The 19343-nt window shown below is 41.4% G+C and overlaps 1 protein-coding gene across 7 annotated transcripts in view; it reads right to left on the reverse strand.

The window, feature by feature from the left end:
- MAST4 (microtubule associated serine/threonine kinase family member 4) overlaps window positions 1–19343 on the reverse strand; it is a 237554-nt gene that overhangs the window by 100092 nt on the left and 118119 nt on the right. Inside the window, exons 1-2 of one of the 7 annotated variants that reach the window (XM_054186835.1) lie at window positions 6654–6737; window positions 3956–4061 (exon numbers count right to left, since the gene is read on the reverse strand). The exons of 4 other annotated variants lie outside the window; for them this stretch is intronic. Coding sequence is in view for 2 of the 3 variants with exons in the window: in XM_054186831.1 (XP_054042806.1) it covers window positions 6654–6745 (92 nt within the window). In the remaining variant the exon portion in view is untranslated. Of the gene's footprint in view, window positions 1–3955; window positions 4062–6653; window positions 6917–19343 lie in introns of those variants that run through there. 2 more of the 7 variants (XM_054186831.1, XM_054186833.1) reach the window with 2 other exon arrangements.

The following is a 19343-nucleotide window of genomic DNA, read 5'->3' on the forward strand; positions in this document are numbered from 1 at the left end:
ACCCACTACTGGGTAACCTTTTAACTATTTTTCTTAAGTGTACGATTTGAAAACTAGGTTAAAGCCAAATGATAGAGATCAAAAGCAGGCTGCTGCATGCTAGAACATCTACATGATTACTGTATATGCAGAAAAAAAGAACGGGTGGGTTAAGGAAATTGCAGCAGTTTTTACTTTCTAATCACCAAACTGAACATGCCAGTATTTCATGGGAATAACAGATTCCACTTACAATACTTATTATATATAGTATTTCAAGAACAATAGAGCATGACAGTTTTCCTTATTCCTGAACAATCATTTAGGTAAGACCACTGCTAACTGAAATAAAAGGCGAGAAAGCTGATACATTTATTCTGGCATGACCTCAATACTTTTACACTCATCTGTCAGTGGCAGAAATATCAGTAACACACAGTTTTTGTAGTTCTGAAGTCACTCTACTGGGTAGATCAACCTGGGAATTGTTCTGGTTTATAGTAACTGAGATACGTTTATATTTACTGGGAACCATGCCAAAAGGAGTTCTCTCATTTACTACTATTCGATTTGGTTTGAGCATTTTAAATAAAACCACAGAACTGACCTACCATGAGATTTAAGGCTGCACTGGAAGTAGGGTTTTTTGTTCATTTTTTTTTTTTTATATCTCTCCTTTGTTCAGGTGGAAGTCTACTGAAGTAGATCTAACTAATACTATTATGTAGCAACAGTATATAGAATAACTACTGCAACAACAACAAAAAAAAAAGGACTGAAACATTAGTGCTGAGAATTATGTGGTCTCAGAAATTGACAGAAAAATGCAAAGTATATTAAGTGTGAGTGATTCTCCTTATACGTCTCTACCAGTGTACATTTAAGTCACATGAAAAAATCAAGTCAAGTAACCATGCACAGTGTTATGCAGTAGACCCCTACATCAGATGAAATTCAGAGTCAAATATACGACACTTGCATATTATGCCTAGGCACAATTTTATGTATTAATGTTATATATTCTTGGGGGGGAAAGGGGGGGCTTTAAAATGTCACAATTACTGCAGTTAGTGAATTTGTGAAGGTTCAGAGGCAAAAATCCTCTGAAAGGTTCCCAGGAGAAAATCCAGGAGCAGTCACTGAATGTACAACACCTGCTGAATAAGGCTGAATCAAAGATAAGTGAACTTTCTGTTTTCCGTCAGTTTGGGAAATACAGATGCATGTGTCCTGGTGCCATCACAGTGTTCCTTCCAAAAAGTCTACCTCTTACTAAACTGTTTTCTAACGACATGTAATGTGGCATCATGATCCGGGCCTCCAACGTACAGATAATGAGGCAATTCACACAGAAGAACCACAAGCAACATTAAACAGTTTTACACCACTACTAGTGTGACGCATTTAGCAAGCTTCATTAAAAATGTTCAACCTAAACCAATTAGCAGTATCTTCATATTCTAAACACAGTGGCTCAAAATATTGAATTATTTCATGTCTCATAACTAACCAAATCATTACCACTGATGTTTCCCACTTTGCAAGGCCTGCACACTGAATGTGTAACAAATTCACAGGGAACGTACCCTAAAATCTGCTTATCTGACCAACTTTTCCAGCTTTTACAAAGAACTACCAGAGGCAAGCCCAACAATCGGTACGCACAGCCATACAAGTAGGTACACAGCTTACTGCTACCTGAAGCTTGGAGCTCTCTGACAGAGGTGCAGCAGAAGAGGCAAGTATTAACCACTGCATGAGTGAACTCCAGTGTGCTTAAAAATTACTTTTTTAGAAGGATCAGTTAACTTCTAATACAGCAAGAACTGTAATGGCTCTGTAGAACATTAATAGCCTATGTAAGCCAAATTCAAATGGAGTGGGAGGACTGAATCTGTGCAATGTGCCCACATCATGTGATGTGACCCCACTACCACAGCTCATGAAGGGACTCTGGACTATCATCCTTTTGACTCCCTGGGTAAGAAAGACAAAGACCGTCTCCTTCTGTGTAACAGCAGACAAAAATTAGAGCTTCTTTCAGCATATTCCAGCACTTTCCTAAGCTTCTTTTTTATTTTGCTCTTATTTCAGCTTTCCTCAAGTTTTCTACAGTAAGATCCTTTGGTCAAATCGTAAAGATCTCAACTAAATTCTAACAAAATAGGATTTTTTCAGAGTGAAAACTAAGCAAAAAACAGGAATGTGACCAGATGAATCCTCACCAGTCTGGCTGAAGCTAAGAAACAATGATGGCTCATTGGAGAAAACCGATTGTTGCCAACATTCAGATTGTAAGCAGAACTTGAAATACATTAATTGCTTGAACAAAAATACAGGCCAAGTAAACCAACCAGAATAAAAACAACACATTCACTTTGACGGTGAGATTGAAAGACTATCCCCCTAACACACAGCCCTTACTGTGAATGAAAGGAAATACAATTACCAAGATACATTAACGTTTCACTACGTAGCACAGAAAGCAGTGGGATCAGTAGTCCCAACAGACTAACTTCTAACAAAACATAGTCAGTGACAATGTGTTTTGAAAGCATGGATAGCCTGCATGAACATATTTCTTATTCCCCCCAGTTTTGGAACAACTATCTTCTCTCTAAACTTCTTCAACATCTATTAGGATAATACCTCCTTCTCTCTTGCATATAGGAATTTTTAGGTGAATAAATAGGTAAAGTTCTTCAAATGACCACACTCCATAACATACATTAAAAATAAAACAAATAGAGCAAAAAGCAATCCTTTTTTAACTTTTAACTGATGTTCATTCCTATGTAACAAAAGTAAAATAACTCAAGTTGGAGCACTGACAGATTCAGCTGGCATCAACACAATTACACTTCATTTCTGTGGCTGCTTTTACGTTAATAGGTGTGCTTGGTTTTCTTATGTCACCAACAGGATCGCCTTTAATGCCTATTATTAAATGAAACAATCCATTTATAATATACTTACACATAACACTATGTTGACAAAAGAAAAAAAAAACAAGATCTCTACAAGAACCAATAGCGAGAGTTTACATGAAAACTTTAAAATCACTGCATCCACTCAAACTAGCAATTTGGAGAGGTTCAAAAAGCCTGCTCAGTATTTTCCAGGAAACATGCTGTCCCAAGAGTAATAAAACTACAGCAAAGTTTGACAACTCTATTCTCTGAGTTTCCAATAAAAGTTATAATTTTCCTTTGTTTTTAATGTTTCAGAAATGGTTATGAACTGTTAGAATGTATGAATTATTACTTTATGATTGATGAATATTTTAATCCCATATCAGGAAAGTCTCAATATCACTTCAGTGACTGTACACAAATAACATGAAGTTTCAACACAAATCATCCAGGAGTCTACTTTGGCTGAGAAGCAATTGGACAGGCATTCATAATTCCATGCCTTTGGAAAAAAAAAAAAAAACCCCAAAAAACCCAAAAAACCAAAAAAACTCTGACTCAAGCAAAGAATGATTGCAATAACATTGTTTCAGTGCAACTAACACAAAGAAGCAGGCGAAAATGCACACGCACAAAAAAGACTCACTGGCTTGTCGGTTTTGTAAAAGATACACAGAAAAGATCAGAGACAGAAGAAAGTGGCAGAAGAGAGCTAAATACATAGCATATAATGAAGCAGAAAGTATTTAGTGATTTTTCCATATGAAAAAACTGTGTGCACACATCCATCCATACGTGAATCTGCACATTGATCTATATAAGTAAGTGTATACACATACTCTCTAGTTCTCTACTCCAAACAATGCTATTTCAGGCAGGAACCTTAAAGTAAGCACTATGAAGGGTCCACACACCTATAAGCAATAGAAAAAGAAGTTAACACATGGTGGTATACATGTTTCTTCTCTGTAAAAGCACACTGTGTAATCCATGTCACTTACAGGCTCAGTGATTTGAATACTAAATGCCTCCAATATACAATTGATAAGAATTTCTCTACCCACCAGTCCTGAAAACCCACTCCATGACTTGAAAGTCAGGCTGGGATATTTCCTGTTCAGGTTATCACTTCCAGAAAAAGTTGCTGCAGTTGAAATTCAGCTAAATCTACTGTTGGAAAATGGAAGGAAAAAAAAAATCTTAGTGAGAGACTTCAGTCAGCAAATAAGACCATAAACTAAGTTTTATGTTCATTTTATAACTTAGCTGCCAGGCTGAACACTGCAACCTGAAGGAGACTAGACTATGTTTTCATTCTTTACTTCTTAGAACTTCAGCAAAGAGAATTAAATGCCTACACCAAGTATATCTGTACAACAAAAGAAGATTCTAAGTACTAGCAGACAATTCTCATTATCCCAAGCGTCAAGAAAGTAGGATAGTGCTCATAGAAAGGATAGCGCCTAGCAGGCCACAAGAATCCTGGTAGTACAGGCAATAGAAACAGACCTAAGAGGCAAAAATGCCAAACCAAAACATAAAATTAATGTTCTCACACTGGCAAGGAGTCCCAAAGCCGACCATGGATACAACCAGAAAGATCAACGAACATCCCTTGTAAAGTTTTCAAAAAGCACCAAGGCTTGTCATTAGCTGGACAACAGTTTCATGGGCAGGGTTACTATCATGAAAAAAACCTCTTCAATCAGTGTACCCAAAACTTTCACTTAACCACAGACAGGAGATTCAGATCACAGGAACTAGACTGCCTTCAAGCCTACTCATAGCCTACTCTTTGGTCCTCTAAAATGCCTGGAAAGCTATAACCAGTACCCAGCAGTGCTCTTTGAGAAAGGGTAGGCATCCTGCTGCAAATAAGCAGCTATCATTCTAGTCTTTTCATGTAACGGTTGGGTCTATGGCTGACTGTGAGTCTGTGAAGATAGTCCAGATAAAGATACAGCTCAGAACGTGCAGACCCAGTTGGTACTTTAATTAACCCAAGCCCATTTCTACAGCAGAACTCAGAGAATCTGCACTGTCCATATTGTTTTTATTTCTTCAGACAGTTTTATCACTCTGGGATCTGTCATTTACATTACTAGATGAATTATGAGTATAGGGGTACAGGGACAGGTCCACCTTTAAGAAGGGAGCTGAAGAAATGGGCTAGTCAGCCTTCCCCTGGAGGTGGCAATGCAGTAGACACTGAGCTCCCCCATCCAGACGACAGAACCAGTCTGAGAAAGGAGGGTATATAACTGCATATATGGCATGTACTGTTCACTGATACACTAGATATGTTATATACTAGGACAGTATTCAATGCTGCTTTAAAAATTCTTTCAAATATTTCAACAAACCCAGTGTAGTATTAAAGGTGTTTGAAAAGCAGGAAGGCATCCAAACATTAAAAACAAAACAAAAAAGAAGTAGTACACATGTATTTCATGCTTCTTGGGAAGTATACCAAATCTCTCTCCTTAACCTGTCATGCAGCCATACAGTTAATAAAAGGTATTTTTAGGTCTTCACATAGGTGCAAACCTACTTGAGTAGGAAAAGTGAAGACGATTTGAAAAAGCCCCAATATGTTCCCCTCTTTAAACAGATACATTTGCAGCAGAAAAATGCGTAAGGGCCTATTGGACACTCATCTGATGCCACAAAAGAGTAAAAAAAAAAAACTATTTACAAGAGAGGGATCATAACTAATTATAAAGTAACTCAGCACTTAGCTACCCCAAGTTAAACACATAAAGAACAGATATACACTGAAGGAAGAACTTTGCATTTATATGAAACAGGCCACTTGATTTTCTTATTTTAACTTTCTGCTATTCAACAGACAGACATTTTTTTCCTTTTGAAAAATACCAGTACATAAATGCTTAAAGCTTAGGAATCGCCACCTCTGCTATGCCTCTATTCTGCTTGCATTGTGCCAGCTTTTCAGCCAGAAGGAGAATACATAAGCTAATACTCAAAAGTAGTTTCACACACAGAAGCACACAATAATCTAACATCACAACTTGCACGTCTCAAAATGGCATATGGGGTACTAGTGAACAAAGTCACGAACTTCCATAAACTTTTGCTACTCCTCGTGATAAAGGCATATACTTAACTCCAAGGGATACCAGAGCACAAAAAATTACCAAGACATCAAAGCTTGCCAGTGTTCTGTCCGTTGATGGCACAACTCTAACTTTTACTTAGCATTTACTATTTCCAAACCTTTTTCCCTTTCTGACAGTAATAAAAACGCTGCAGAACTAAAAAGGCCATTCCTGTATTAACAAAAGTCAGCCAGCCGGTCTAAAAAAGTAGTTGCACAAACCTGTCTCTTTAAGAACACCGAACAAAGTAGGCTATCCTGAGTTGTCCATATAAAGTATATCTGCTCCGGATAAAAGGTCAAATATTTCAGACCAAGCTGAAAGCGTCTTTAGGAAAAAAAAAAAGGGGGGGGGGGGAGGGGGGCGGCGGGAGGGAAGAGCAGGAGGAACAAGAGAATATCTTCTAAAAGAAAGCAAAGTAACACGCACAGCCTAGTTTAAAAAATACCAAACTAGGAGAACGCGAACGGACTCGCAAGGAGAGTCTCGCAGTCCGAGACCAGGAGAAGCCGAGAGGCCGCGACTCTCGAGTCCGAGCCCCCGGGCTTTCTGCTGCCGCCCGCCCGGGGAGCAGGAAGCCCAGCGGCCCGTGCCGGCGCCGCTCACCTGGCCGCAGCCGGCAGCCCACCGTCCCCCGCCTTACCTCTGCGTCCGGCGGAGGCGGCTGCCGCTCCGCAGGTGGGGCAGCGTGAAGTTGGAAAGGACCATCCAAAAATTTGGGTCCGGCATATCCATTTTCCTGCCTTCGGACTCCTAAAAACTCAGGGCCATAATACACGGCGGAGGGAAGGGCAGCGCCCCCGACGGCTCCGGGGAGGCAGAGAAAGAGGGAGGAAGGAAGGAGAAAGGCGACAAGACTCAACTCGGACCGACGGCAACTTTACCGTGCGGCTGCTCCGCGGGGCACCGCCCCGCCCCGCCCCGCCCCGGCAGCGACCATTCGCGCCCGCGCAGGGGTGGCGCCGCGGCAGCTCGCCGCTCCTCCGCCCGCGGGTCCCGCGCTCCCCGCCCGCCGGCGCCGGCTGGCGGAGCGACGGGCAGGCGGGGTCCCCCCCGCTCCCGCCCGGCGGTGCGTGGAGCGGCCCCACCGGGAGCCGGCGCCGGGCCGGCAGCTGCCGCCTCCCTCCAGCGGCGGCGCCAGGTGCGGGCGGCGCAGGCCCGGCCGGCTCTGGAGTGCGGGCGGAAACGGGCAGGGCCGCGCACAGAGCGGGACGCGAGTGCGGCACCCAGAAGGTTCAGACTATTGCATTGCCCGCAGCAGAGCCCACGCAAGCTGCTGGAAACAGCACTTAAAGACCACTGAGGTTCTATTTAAATGCGCAGTGCACGTATGTCACTACTATGACTTCGTGCCGATCCCAGGAGAACTGACAGTACAGGTACTTAATTAGTGCTTTTCACATTGGCTCCCTGTCACTCCAGGCAGTGGGACACCTGCCTCCACTGCCAGCCATCTCTTCTGAGAAAGGCACCCTGAAACATCGGCTGGCAAAAGAAGGGTACAGAAAGGCTTTGAGTACCCTTTCCACTCAAAACAGTGGAATGCTGTGGTCAGGTATTGAAAAACAGTCACGGTGGCCTCAAAAAATTATGAGGTTTGTTTTAACATACTTAAAATTTCCATTTGCCTTTTCATTTCTCTAAGGGTCACATTTAAGGTACTTGGTCACATTTGCAGTTATGGAAAGAACACTGTATGTTTTGTATTGAGATCATTTACTTATTTTACTGAAAGCAAAATTCCTGCATAATCTCAACATTTCAGGAGCAGTATCTCAGAAACACACAAACTACTGTCATAGCTGGTAGCACTGTGGTTAAATCACCCAAGGTTGTCTGCAACAGTAGGAGGACAATCATGGGAAACAAGGAAAAACAGGATGTAAATACAGACTAGTCTATCACTTGGGTGAAAATTTGTGGCGCAGAATGCTGCAGAGCAGAGCTGAAGGGCTCACATGACACGGGGGATGAGACAGCTCTCGGGATCCCAGCTGGGCATGTAACACAGCATTGCGATGTTAGCCCTCGTTTTGAAAAGCCTCCAGAAATACGCATTGCAAAGAAGGCACCAGTGTCCTCTAACTAACTAAAACATGTTTATTTTGGGGGTGCAGAGGAACATTTTCTTGGGATAGTTTTACAAGTCACAGGTACAAACTTTATCTTATTCAGGAAACGGGTTCAGGCAGGCATTTAATAAGGTGTTCACACAGCAGTTACCACCAAAAGCCTTAGTACAAATCCCCAGCAGACACCATTTGCTGACATGCTGCTGTAAACAAGTCAGTTTAACACTGATGAAACACAAAAGAATCATCTAACACTTCTCTGAAGATGTCTTAATTTTAGAAGAGACCAGTTCCATATGAGAAGAAGGGAAAACAGCCCCATCTAGGTCCCAGGTCAGATTTTCTTGTATGAACAAGGCTGCAATGGCTGCAGAAGCTGGTACTCGGGCCAATCTCCACCTGTGCCCCTCAGGAGGGCACTTCCCAGTCAGCCTGCCTAGGACTGCGCTTTTTATACTCCTCCGTTAGGATGGAGAAATAGTATTCACATCAACTCTAGCCAGTAACAGAAAACCTCTCATCCATTTCTTTTTGCTTTCAGGCATGCTTGCCCATACTAAGTGAGAAGTTTCAAAGGTTCATGTGAAGGCAAGCATGGCTAGCAAACCTTTCTTAAAACTTCTTAAGAAGTAAATTCCCAAATCTCCAAGAAACATGTCCTCCTCCACATACTCCCCTACCTCATCTTCTCTGCTATGTACACAAGTTTTTGCCTGTAATCAGCATGTTTGTAGAAAGAACTTTAGATAATCATGAAATCAGGGAATTTCACCTATCTGATGTTGTGAACAGCACTGGCTAAAGAATAACAACAAGGTCTTCCACTTACAATGCAGGAAAACTCCTGGTGTCCCCGTTGCCCTGCAAGCTCCCCCCTCTCCTCACCCTTCCTGAGAGGCAGTTAAAGGAGTGACCTTCCTTCTCTGAGTAACAAAAGCAGCTCTTTCCATAACTGAGCCAAGCACGTCACATGTGGGGTGATCATGGAACATGGAGGTCAAAACTCATTTCATATCAAGGCAAAAAATTATCAGTCTTTTCTCCTGCATGGACAGTAATTCAACTCACGATTTCTTTGTGAAAATCTCTACTACTTTATCAACAATGATGTGAAGCCTCAAATTCCGAAACGTACCCTAAAAACTTTCAAAAATTAAAAAAGACTATCATACTATGGGCAAAGATACACCTGCAAAAAAGATGATTGTTTCTTTTACGTAGACAAATTCTGATGGAAAAGAATTTTAATACTTCTCTGTACAACCAGCAGAGGCTGCTTCTGCACCTAGACACACATAAGTCTATGGGGCCGGATGCGATTCACCCAAGAGTACTCAGGGAGCTGGCGGGAGAGCTCACCAAGCCTCTCTCCATCATTGATCAACAGTCTTCGTCAACAGGGGAGGGTACCAGATGACTGGAGGGTGGCTAATGTGACGCCCATCTACAAGAAGGGTCAGAAGGAGGATCCGGGGAACTACAGGCCTGTCAGCCTGACCTCGATACCGGGAAAAATCATGGAGAGGATCATCCTGAGTGAGTTCTCACAGCAAGTGCAGGGCAGCCAAGGGATCAGGGCCAGCCAGCACGGGTTTAGGAAAGGGAAGTCCTGCTTAATCAACCTGATCTCTTTCTATGACCATGTCACCCGCCTTCTGGATGCCGGGAAGGCTGTGGATGTTGTCTGTCTGGACTTTGGTAAGGCCTTTGACACTGTCCCCCACAGCATTCTCCTGGAGAAGCTGGCGAATCATGGCATAGACAAGTGTACTCTTCACTGGGTTAAAAACTGGCTGCATGCCTGTGCCCAGAGAGTTGTGATTAATGGGGTGAAATCCTCTTGGCAGCCCGTCACCAGTGGTGTCCCTCAGGGCTCAGTTTTGGGGCCAGTTTTGTTTAGTATCTTTATCAATGATCTGGATGAGGGGATTGAGTGCACCCTCAGTAAGTTTGCAGATGACACCAAACTAGGTGGGAGTGTTGATCTGCTTGAGGGTGGGAAGGCTCTACAGAGGGACCCGGACAGGCTGGATCGATGGGCCAAGGCCAGCTGTATGAGGTTTAATAAGGCCAAGTGCCGGGTCCTGCATTTCGGTCACAACAATCCCAAGCAACACTGCAGGCTTGGGGAAGAGTGGCTGGAAAGCTGCCCAGCAGAAAAGGACCTGGGAGTGCTGGTGGACGGCCGGCTTAACATGAGCCAGCAGTGTGCCCAGGTGGCCAAGAAGGCCAACAGCATTCTGGCTTGTATCAGGAATAGCATGGCCACCAGGAGCAGGGAAGTGATCGTGCCTCTGTACTCAGCACTGGTCAGACCTCACCTCGAGTACTGTGTTCAGTTCTGGGCCCCTCTGTACAAGAGGGACATTGAAGTGCTGGATTGTGTCCAGAGGAGAGCTCCCGGGCTGGTGAGGGGTCTGGAGACCTGGTCATATGAGGAAAGGCTGAGGGAGCTGGGCATGTTTAGCTTGGAGAAGAGGAGGCTGAGGGGAGACCTCATTGCCCTCTACAACTACCTGAAAGGAGGCTGTAGAGAGGTGGGCGTTGGCCTCTTCTCCCAAGTGAATAATGACAGGACCAGAGGAAATGGTCTGAAGCTGCGGCAAGGGAGGTTTAGATTAGATATTAGGAAGAATTACTTTACTGAAAGAGTGGTCAGGCACTGGAACAGCCTGCCCAGGGAGGTGGTTGAGTCACCATCCCCAGAGGTATTTAAGAAACGTCTAGATTTGGCACTTCAGGGCATGCTCTCGTGGCAGAGATTGTAGGGGTTTGGTTTGGGGGTTTTTTTGTGTGTGTATGGCTGGACTCGATGATCTCAAAGGTCCTTTCCAACCATGAAGATTCTATGATTATACCAAAAGCATACAGACTACTGCACTATACATTTCACGATCTGACAAGTTGGATTTTTGCAAAAACAGAAAGAAATGAAGAAATTTGAGGTAAAAGTTTCTGTCCATTTATATAGCAACAGTGGGTACCAGATCAGAGTGTCGTTCTACATTCAATGCTGAACAACATTCACTTCAAACTGTGGCTTCTCATGGTCAAACCCCTTGCAATTCCATGTCTAGACCCTGCAAAGACTATGCACAAGCAATAGCTCCCTGCGCTACACGACCTGTGGATTCAAACACAGCTGCACCTTGTCTTTGTGCACATAGTTAGATGCACACACAGTCCTGCTAACTAGTCAGGTTGTTTCTAACATGGCCTCAAAAGTAAGGAAACTTGAGTAATTATTTTTCTGAGATACTTGGTGGACATACACGTATTAAGGCACTACAGAGACTTTGGAAATGAAGGGAGGAGTTGTGAGAAGTCCAGCATAGTCCCACAACAACCTTATACGATTAATATGCTTCATAAGGGAGCACAGGCCTTATCCTTAAGAGCACAACATGTAAATGGTGGTGAAGACTTTGTAATGCCTGCCAATAAACAGCGTAGCGTCCAAAATGGTGCCTGCCGTTTGTGACTTTCCATGCCACAGAAGTGCCTGATTTCAAAGCAAACATCTCAAGGGAGAGTGAGAGTTTTCCGAGCTAATTAAGCAGGTACTACACGGCTGCTAAGGGTCTGCCTTCTCTAACGATTTAGTGATCTGAATCAGCTCAGTGAGGGACAGCCCAGGACCACACCCCATACAAGGGACGCAGATGGAACTAATGGTCAGGCAGAGGGGCACGGGTAGCAGGACTACTTCTTTGGCAGCAGCTATCCCTTGAATTGGACCCTCTCTCACTATCAGTACTGATAGTGCTGCTTACCCTCTGCAAACACAGGCTCAACAACCAGATTTTGTCTTGTTTTGTAAGACAGCACAATTTACTGACCTCTGCCACATAGAACTGCATAAAAAAATTAAGCAATGCAGATGATACAGCGTTCCAAAATATTTAAACCAAAAATTATTACGAATTGATCCATGTTATACTAATAAATGTATACTTGACAATTAGATATATTTCCCTGCAAAGTTGTACATTCAGCAACTGCAAATAACTCTCCCTCGGTATCCAATTAAAAACACTGAATTCTGTAGTCATCAAAAATGAATAAATAAAATACAACAGTTAAGAACCCGCAAATAGGTCCTTAACACCATTTGTTGCCTAAGTTTTCAGCTATACAGCCACTCCCAAAACAATAAGCAGCACAGGCAACTTCACTTAGGAGATGCTTTACTAGGTAACTTGTACAATGAGTTTTATTTACCACAAAGCATTACCTAAGGTAGCACATAACAAAACAAGTGATAAGGTTCATTAAGTTTTCCCTTTCATATTCTTGTAGATAAAAAAAATAATCAGTCAAGTCAGAAAAGGTGACTAATCTATCCTTGCTTTGAAGAAAAGTACATTTCCAAAAGCAAACTTATAAACAGCATCCTTAGAAGAATCTGATTCAATACATAAGCAAAAAAGATTTTAAAATGTTGACATTTACTTCCACTAATTAACAGCAATAAAAATTCTCCCCCAGAAACATTTTAATTATATAAAACTGATTTTAAGTACCACCATGAAATACTTCGGAAGTTGAACAGTATCTCTTTAAAATCAAAACGCAATACCAATACTAAATCAATATTTTCCACATAGTATTCCAATGCAAAAGTTACCTATCCTACCTTCTTCATGATGATAATTATATTAACACACATTGGAATTTTTCAAAACATATATGAAAATGTTCTGGAGTCATTGCCCAAAAGCACTACAGACTGCTCAAGCCTTATACAATTTTACAGCAAGATGTACACTGAATGCAGTTCACCAGCAACAGTACAGATAATGAACGAAGAGCTCCTTAAAGATGATAAGACTAGTAAAATCCTCATAGCATAGGTCTCATACTGAATAAGAAGGGTAAATTTGCAAACCATGAAAAAAAAAAGGTTGCTTTAAATGCATCTTTCCTATTTTTGTGAGAAAGGAATATTAGGGAATCACACGTTTTAGCAACAAAGAAATACTTCTTGTTACATCAATATCTTGACAGGGATATTAGATTAGAACTGAGTTTGCAGGTGAGAAATTCAGCTTTTATGCTGAGACAGGACGAAATACCCCTGTTGGTCAGTTTTGGGTCCCCTGTCCTGTCCACTCTTCTCCACAGCTGCAACTCCTCCCCGCTTTTCCACTTCTGATGCTCCAACAGGGCAAATAACAAAGTTAGGTGACCTTGGTTGTTATAGCGATAAGCATAAGCAAGAGCCTCTCTGCGTATCATTCCTTGGTACTAACTATAAGCATTGTCTTATCACTCCAAGAGTGAACAGTTTCTGCACAACATGCTCTTAGTTTCAGAGAGTTAGAAGACCTTAGCTAAAAAGTAAAATTACTGAACAGAAAATTGGTTCAGTTCTACCTCAAATGAGGACAGTTGAGAGGAGTTTCTTTTGGTTTAGTTGAGCCGTTCTAGTCAGATAATTATTACCCAAAGAGTAACAAAGGAACTGGCTTAGATGCTCATTCAGTTATTGCTATTTGCAATGTGTCTTGGAGTACCTGGAAGTTCTACAACAGTGAAACTAAGCTATCATGCCACAGCACTCCTTTAAAAGGACAGACAGGATACTACTTGCTGTCAGGAATGAATTCAGGTATGGTAACATACTTAGTATCACTAAACACAGTTTTACACATAAAACAGTCTGCCCAAACAGATCTTGCTTCAAATGAGATTTCAAGTCTGGTCAATTAACATCTCAGTTGACAATACATTGAGACATTTGTAAAACATATAGCCTATTTCCTCACAATGTTTTAATAACTTAACTAGCACAATACAAAAATTTATGCATTGTACACAAAACATTAAAACTCACCAACAGATTTGAAAAAATAACTGCACATTAAATGTTTCTAGTGGATCATACAGGGTTATGTTCTTTGTTTAATACAATTTGTTCAATACTGCTATAAGTGATCTGGAAAAAACATATGATGAACTTTTTAGCAAACAACACCAGAGAGGTAAATAACAACAGGAACAAGACACTTTACCATTGGATAAAGCAGCCTTGTTTGAACAACATGCATTCTAGTCTTGCTAGACATTGAGTCACATCAAAGCACAAGAAAACCCCACAGCAAGATTCTGGAAGGCAGGAACAATGCAAAGAATTTAGGTACTGTCATAGATAAAGAGATAAACAGGAGCTCGTAACTTGATGGTATAGCTAAAAGAATAAACATCCCTCAGACGTACAAGCAGGAAAATCTCTCATGGGAGTAAGGAGATGATACAACTGAGCACTGAGGGGCTAAAGTACAGTTAGTTCTGGCATTTCCAAAAGGCTGCAAAAACTCATGGGGAATAGAAGAAAAAAAAAAATTATAATGAAATCTGAAATATAGTGTGCAGCCTGAAAAGCTTATTTTATTCCATTTTGCCAAGGCTAGAGGAGGCTTGGTTGTTCAGTATGTGTATCCCCAGTAGGAGGAGATTTTTAGGAGGAGACAGGTCCTAAGAGTAGTGAACTCCATCCTGTCCCTCCCTCACACATAGCAGTGTTAGCCGTTCAAACTGCAGTAGTCAGATGAAAAAGCAGTTTTAAATTCTTTCACCTTAGCTATTGTAACATAGTGGATTTCCCATCCCTGTAAATCTTACATGTTATATGCCTTTCTACCTAAAAAAATACACTTCAAACAAGAGTTAGAGAATGGATTAAAAAAAACAAACTAGCAGACAAGGTTCTACAGCCTACTTTATACAGGAAGTCAACTAGAAGATCTTATTGGTCTATTCAGTCCTTAAAATGTACTAATTAATAATTATTTTTATATTACTCTTAATTACAATAATTGAAATCTTGCTCCCTCTAGCGGTTGATATTGTCCTCTATTGACTTCACACGATTTTCACTATGGGATGTACAGTGTAAAAATAATTTGAAGAAATCACAGAAAGAAATATTTTGTGAGTGTACAATATATATCCACCAAATCTCTAAGTTCACTTAGAACTGTTTATAAATACACGTAAACACTATTGCTCTAACCAGTTCTGAAGTTACGTGCAAAATTCAAATTAACCTCCCACTGCTCTGCTTTATTATAGCTCATTTAATATAAACACATTTAGGAAAAGCAATGGTCCCAACATCTCTTCCCATTTCTGAAAGGTTCTAAATAGATGCACAATATTAATTGGAAGTTAAATATATTGTTTAGCCATCTGCATCAGGCATCAAAATTCGCATCAGGCGACACTATTTTTAATCCAACATTTTGCTATCTGCAGGAGAGTGAGCCAACCATGCTAACAACTATGCTACCTATTTGCTCTGGTCCCAGAGATTAGCTTCTCCTTCTGAGCTAATTTAGCAAACAGGCAGACTAATGAGAAAATACAAAAGAGCTACTTTCCATTTTTGTCACTGAATTTACATTTATCTTGGCAAGTAGAGAAAGCATTACCACAGTTCAGAAGTGCTACTTTATGTGGTTAGCAAGTCCAGAAAGGGAGAGAACACAGAAAACATCTGAAAAAAATGTCATCATTTTTCAGATACCCTGGTGCTTGGACCTGGACTTCATCATAAATGCTGGGGGGGTGGCAAGGGGAATACTGTATCACATAGCTATTATTAACCTATCCTCCTTTATTTTTCTTCAAGTGCCTTTTCACCAGCACTTAGCAGCATCCTAAGAGGATCACACCATTGAACCAGAGCTGTAATGAAGTTTTCCATGGGTTTGGGCATTCCTGTGAAGCAATCATACAGTTAAGAGACCTGTTTCATTGCACTGCCTCAGACCACACTACATACTTAGACCTTCTGCTGACCTCACACATCCAGCCATATTTTACCATGTATCTTTTAAAATCCTATAGCCTATATGGCAAATGCATTATCTTTACAGGTCAAGGCTAAATTCCTAAATAATTTCTTAAGAAAATGTGGATAAAATCATTCTTCTAAAACAGTATGTACTTAGCTATCATTATACATTCTGCATCACAGCTGCAGTCAACAAAGCCATATTTTTTGAGAAAAACTGTTAATTCAATTGTAGAAAATTTTTTTTTAAACAGAAGTTTTGGGTTTTTCAACTGTAAATGTAAAATTGTCTTCTTATAAGTTTAAAACCAAATAATTCCAGTGGACTGTATAAACATTACATGCAGCGCATAATCTTCCTGTACCTTTTTAAAATGAAAATAACTCATATTAGACTTCTTTTTGTAGAGGAGACACATTTAAAATAGAGTTCAAAATACATCTGTAAAAAAAGACTTCAGCACTTGTAAGCTCTGTGTGGTTTTGTTTTAATAACTTTTTAACATATGGAAAAGAAAATCCAAAACCCACTCACTACCTTCAGAGGGAATGGCAGTTAAGTGGAACGTTTGGTTATGCCACGACAGCATCCTGGTTTGGAGAATCCTAAACAACATACTCCTGCAAGAGGAATACAGCTCCTGATACAGAGCGATTTCCTCCTGTTCCGCTCTGCCCAGGCCACCCCACTGCCGTACTCACCAATCAGAGTAAGAATTAACAGATTCTTTATGCAAAAGTCAAACAAACTAAAGAAAGAAATCAAGCACAATTCCTGTTCGATCGCATTCAACCCTGATAGGTTTCGGAAGTTGTTGTCATGAGTTGCAACTTTTCTCATTTTTAATACACTTTTTGGGGCTTGGGAGGGTGTTCAATGGAGGTCAGCACAGTGAAGCACTGTAAGAGACAATTCATCATGTCTCCTAAACAAAGCAGCCTGAAGAGATTTTTAATGTCTCAAACAGTCACAAGTACCAGGCCTTCTGCTCAAGGAACTGATAAGGCTAACACCTGATTACCTCTTGTGTGACTCATGGGAGAGAGAAAAACTTGTGCCTCGAGAACAGTCTTACACAAACAGAACAGCTGCTTTTCCTTCTGTGAAGGACAAGCTGTTTCTTCGGAAAGACTTTATACTCGGTGGTGACCTTTGCATCATTATCCGTGAAATGCATATTAAAGTTCACACCCTTGCATATGCTAATGAAGATTATCAAGACCATGCTAAACATAGATGACTATAGCTCTCGTCTCCCCACCCAAATCATGCTACGTCACCTGGAGGGGGGAGAAACCTGACACAAAACTGTCCCTAGGAGTGGGGGAACATACAAGGAGGAAGACCCCCTGAAGAGATTTTTACCTCAGAAGATTTTTGCCTGAAGAGACCCTGAAGGTATACAGAAGAGTGCTCTTCTGGCAACAACACCCATTGGCTGGACCTTCTCCATCACTCTCTTGATCTCTCCTTCTCTATCCTTTTGTTTCTTTTCTTTTCCTTTGTTCTGTCAAAGAAGTAACACAAGGCATACCATACCACTTGCCACAATTCATTGTGTATCTGTTATTAAGTACCACTTGCAGTAATTTGTTGTATACCTGTTGCTAAGTAATGCAATGCATACCTCACCGCTTGCCATAATTTGTTATATACCTAATCAATTATCGTGGACCTAGTTAAAACCTGGTTACTAATCTAATAAATGTTTGTATATGGACCTTGAGATTTGTCTCACCTTAGTCCCTGCCGCTGGGGATTTGCAAATCTGAGTCACCCCCCTTCTTTTCTGAGTGGGACGTGACGAGCACTCAAGCCTGTCAATCAAAGTCTAAATAGATCAATTCTGGTCATACTGAATTTAAAAGAAGTTATTCAGTACAAATGCTGTCTTCAGCAAGACAGAAAACTTCATCAGCTCTAATACTTACACACTGAATGTCCTAAATTAATCACCCAATCAGTACAAGACTGATGGCTACGGATCCATTACAGGTCTCTGCCACAGCAAGGAAATCAAATGCTCCTCCTCAACATTGGCAACTACTGTGTTTGTATCAGGTATTTTAAATACACAATTTAATTTCAAATTCTGATTTAAACCACAATCAATAAAAATCAGGTGCTAAGAATTCAGCATTTCGTAGTACATATACACCCAAGTAGTTATATTTCCTGAGCTTTTCCTTACGCTCATCTGGCTTCACGCTTCAGCTGATCTGTGTGATGGATCTGTTGTCAGCACAATGGTGTGAGATGGAACACCCCACGCAGCACAAGTCGCAAACTGAAACTCGGGGGCATAGGAAGTTAAAAAGGGAAACACTATACTTAAAAGATTATTCTGCGGACTGCCCATTAACATTACCCATAGTATTTCAAACAATGAGTTGAGCACACAGCACTAACTTGGTAACATCCTTAAATCTCTTTGCACCTTACCCTTAATGCTCTCCTACTCAAAAGGCCAAGTAATAATCATAGAATCACAGAGTAGTTTGGGGTGGAAGGGACCTTTAAAGGTCGTCTAGTCCAATCCCCCTGCAACGAACAGGGACATCTTCAACTAGGTCAGGTTGCTCAGAGCCCCGTCCAACCTGACCTTGAATGTTTCCAGGGATGGGGCATCTACCACCTCTCCGGGCAACCTGTTCCAGTGCTTTACTACCCTCCTTGTGAAAAATTTCTTCCTTATACCTGGTCTGCATCTACCCTCTTTCAGATTAAAACCATTACCCCTTGTCCTATTACAACAGGCCCTAGTGTGGAATAAGTACTAAATTGGCTAAAAATACAAAAGTACAACATTGTTCACACATTAAGGAAAAGTATAAAATCAAGAGGCTTCTGAGGTAGAAAATAGCCACAGCTGGCATGAAGAATACAACACCCCTGGTTCCCTGATAAGGATGCTTGTGAAGCCACATGAGGTATGGGGCGGGATGCAATTATTCCACGACTTTACCTTATGATGTATAGCAGATATGGGAATGGGATGATACCATGAAACAGATAAGCTGCCAATTAGCTGCCCGCTTGATACTCGGAGCCAACATTTTGTCAAATTTTGATGAAATGCTGTCCTTTGTGAGAACTTTGCTCATTATAATGTCATTATAATACCAAAACACACCTCCATCCTGAAGGCTACCCGCCTCCAAGGTGCGACCACTCCTTCTTGAGTCTGCGCCCTGAATTTCTCATAAACTATACCTTTAATTGTGAAGCGAGAGAATTTTACACCAATAATAAAAGTATGTATGACTAAAGTCACTCATACTCCACCTTGAAGATAACAAATAGTATAAAAATAGCCCAAGAGAGGGGGGATACCCGGGGAAGACACCATCGCGAAGAATTCCATCACTGACTTCCGGGATCAGCCGACGGGCTGAGCCTCTCTTCCCCCCCACAGGGACGCCTTTGGGTAAGACTTCGATTATACCAAGTGCTTTCTCGGGA

This window comes from Rissa tridactyla, chromosome Z, assembly GCF_028500815.1.
Source record: "Rissa tridactyla isolate bRisTri1 chromosome Z, bRisTri1.patW.cur.20221130, whole genome shotgun sequence".
Taxonomy (NCBI): domain Eukaryota; kingdom Metazoa; phylum Chordata; class Aves; order Charadriiformes; family Laridae; genus Rissa; species Rissa tridactyla.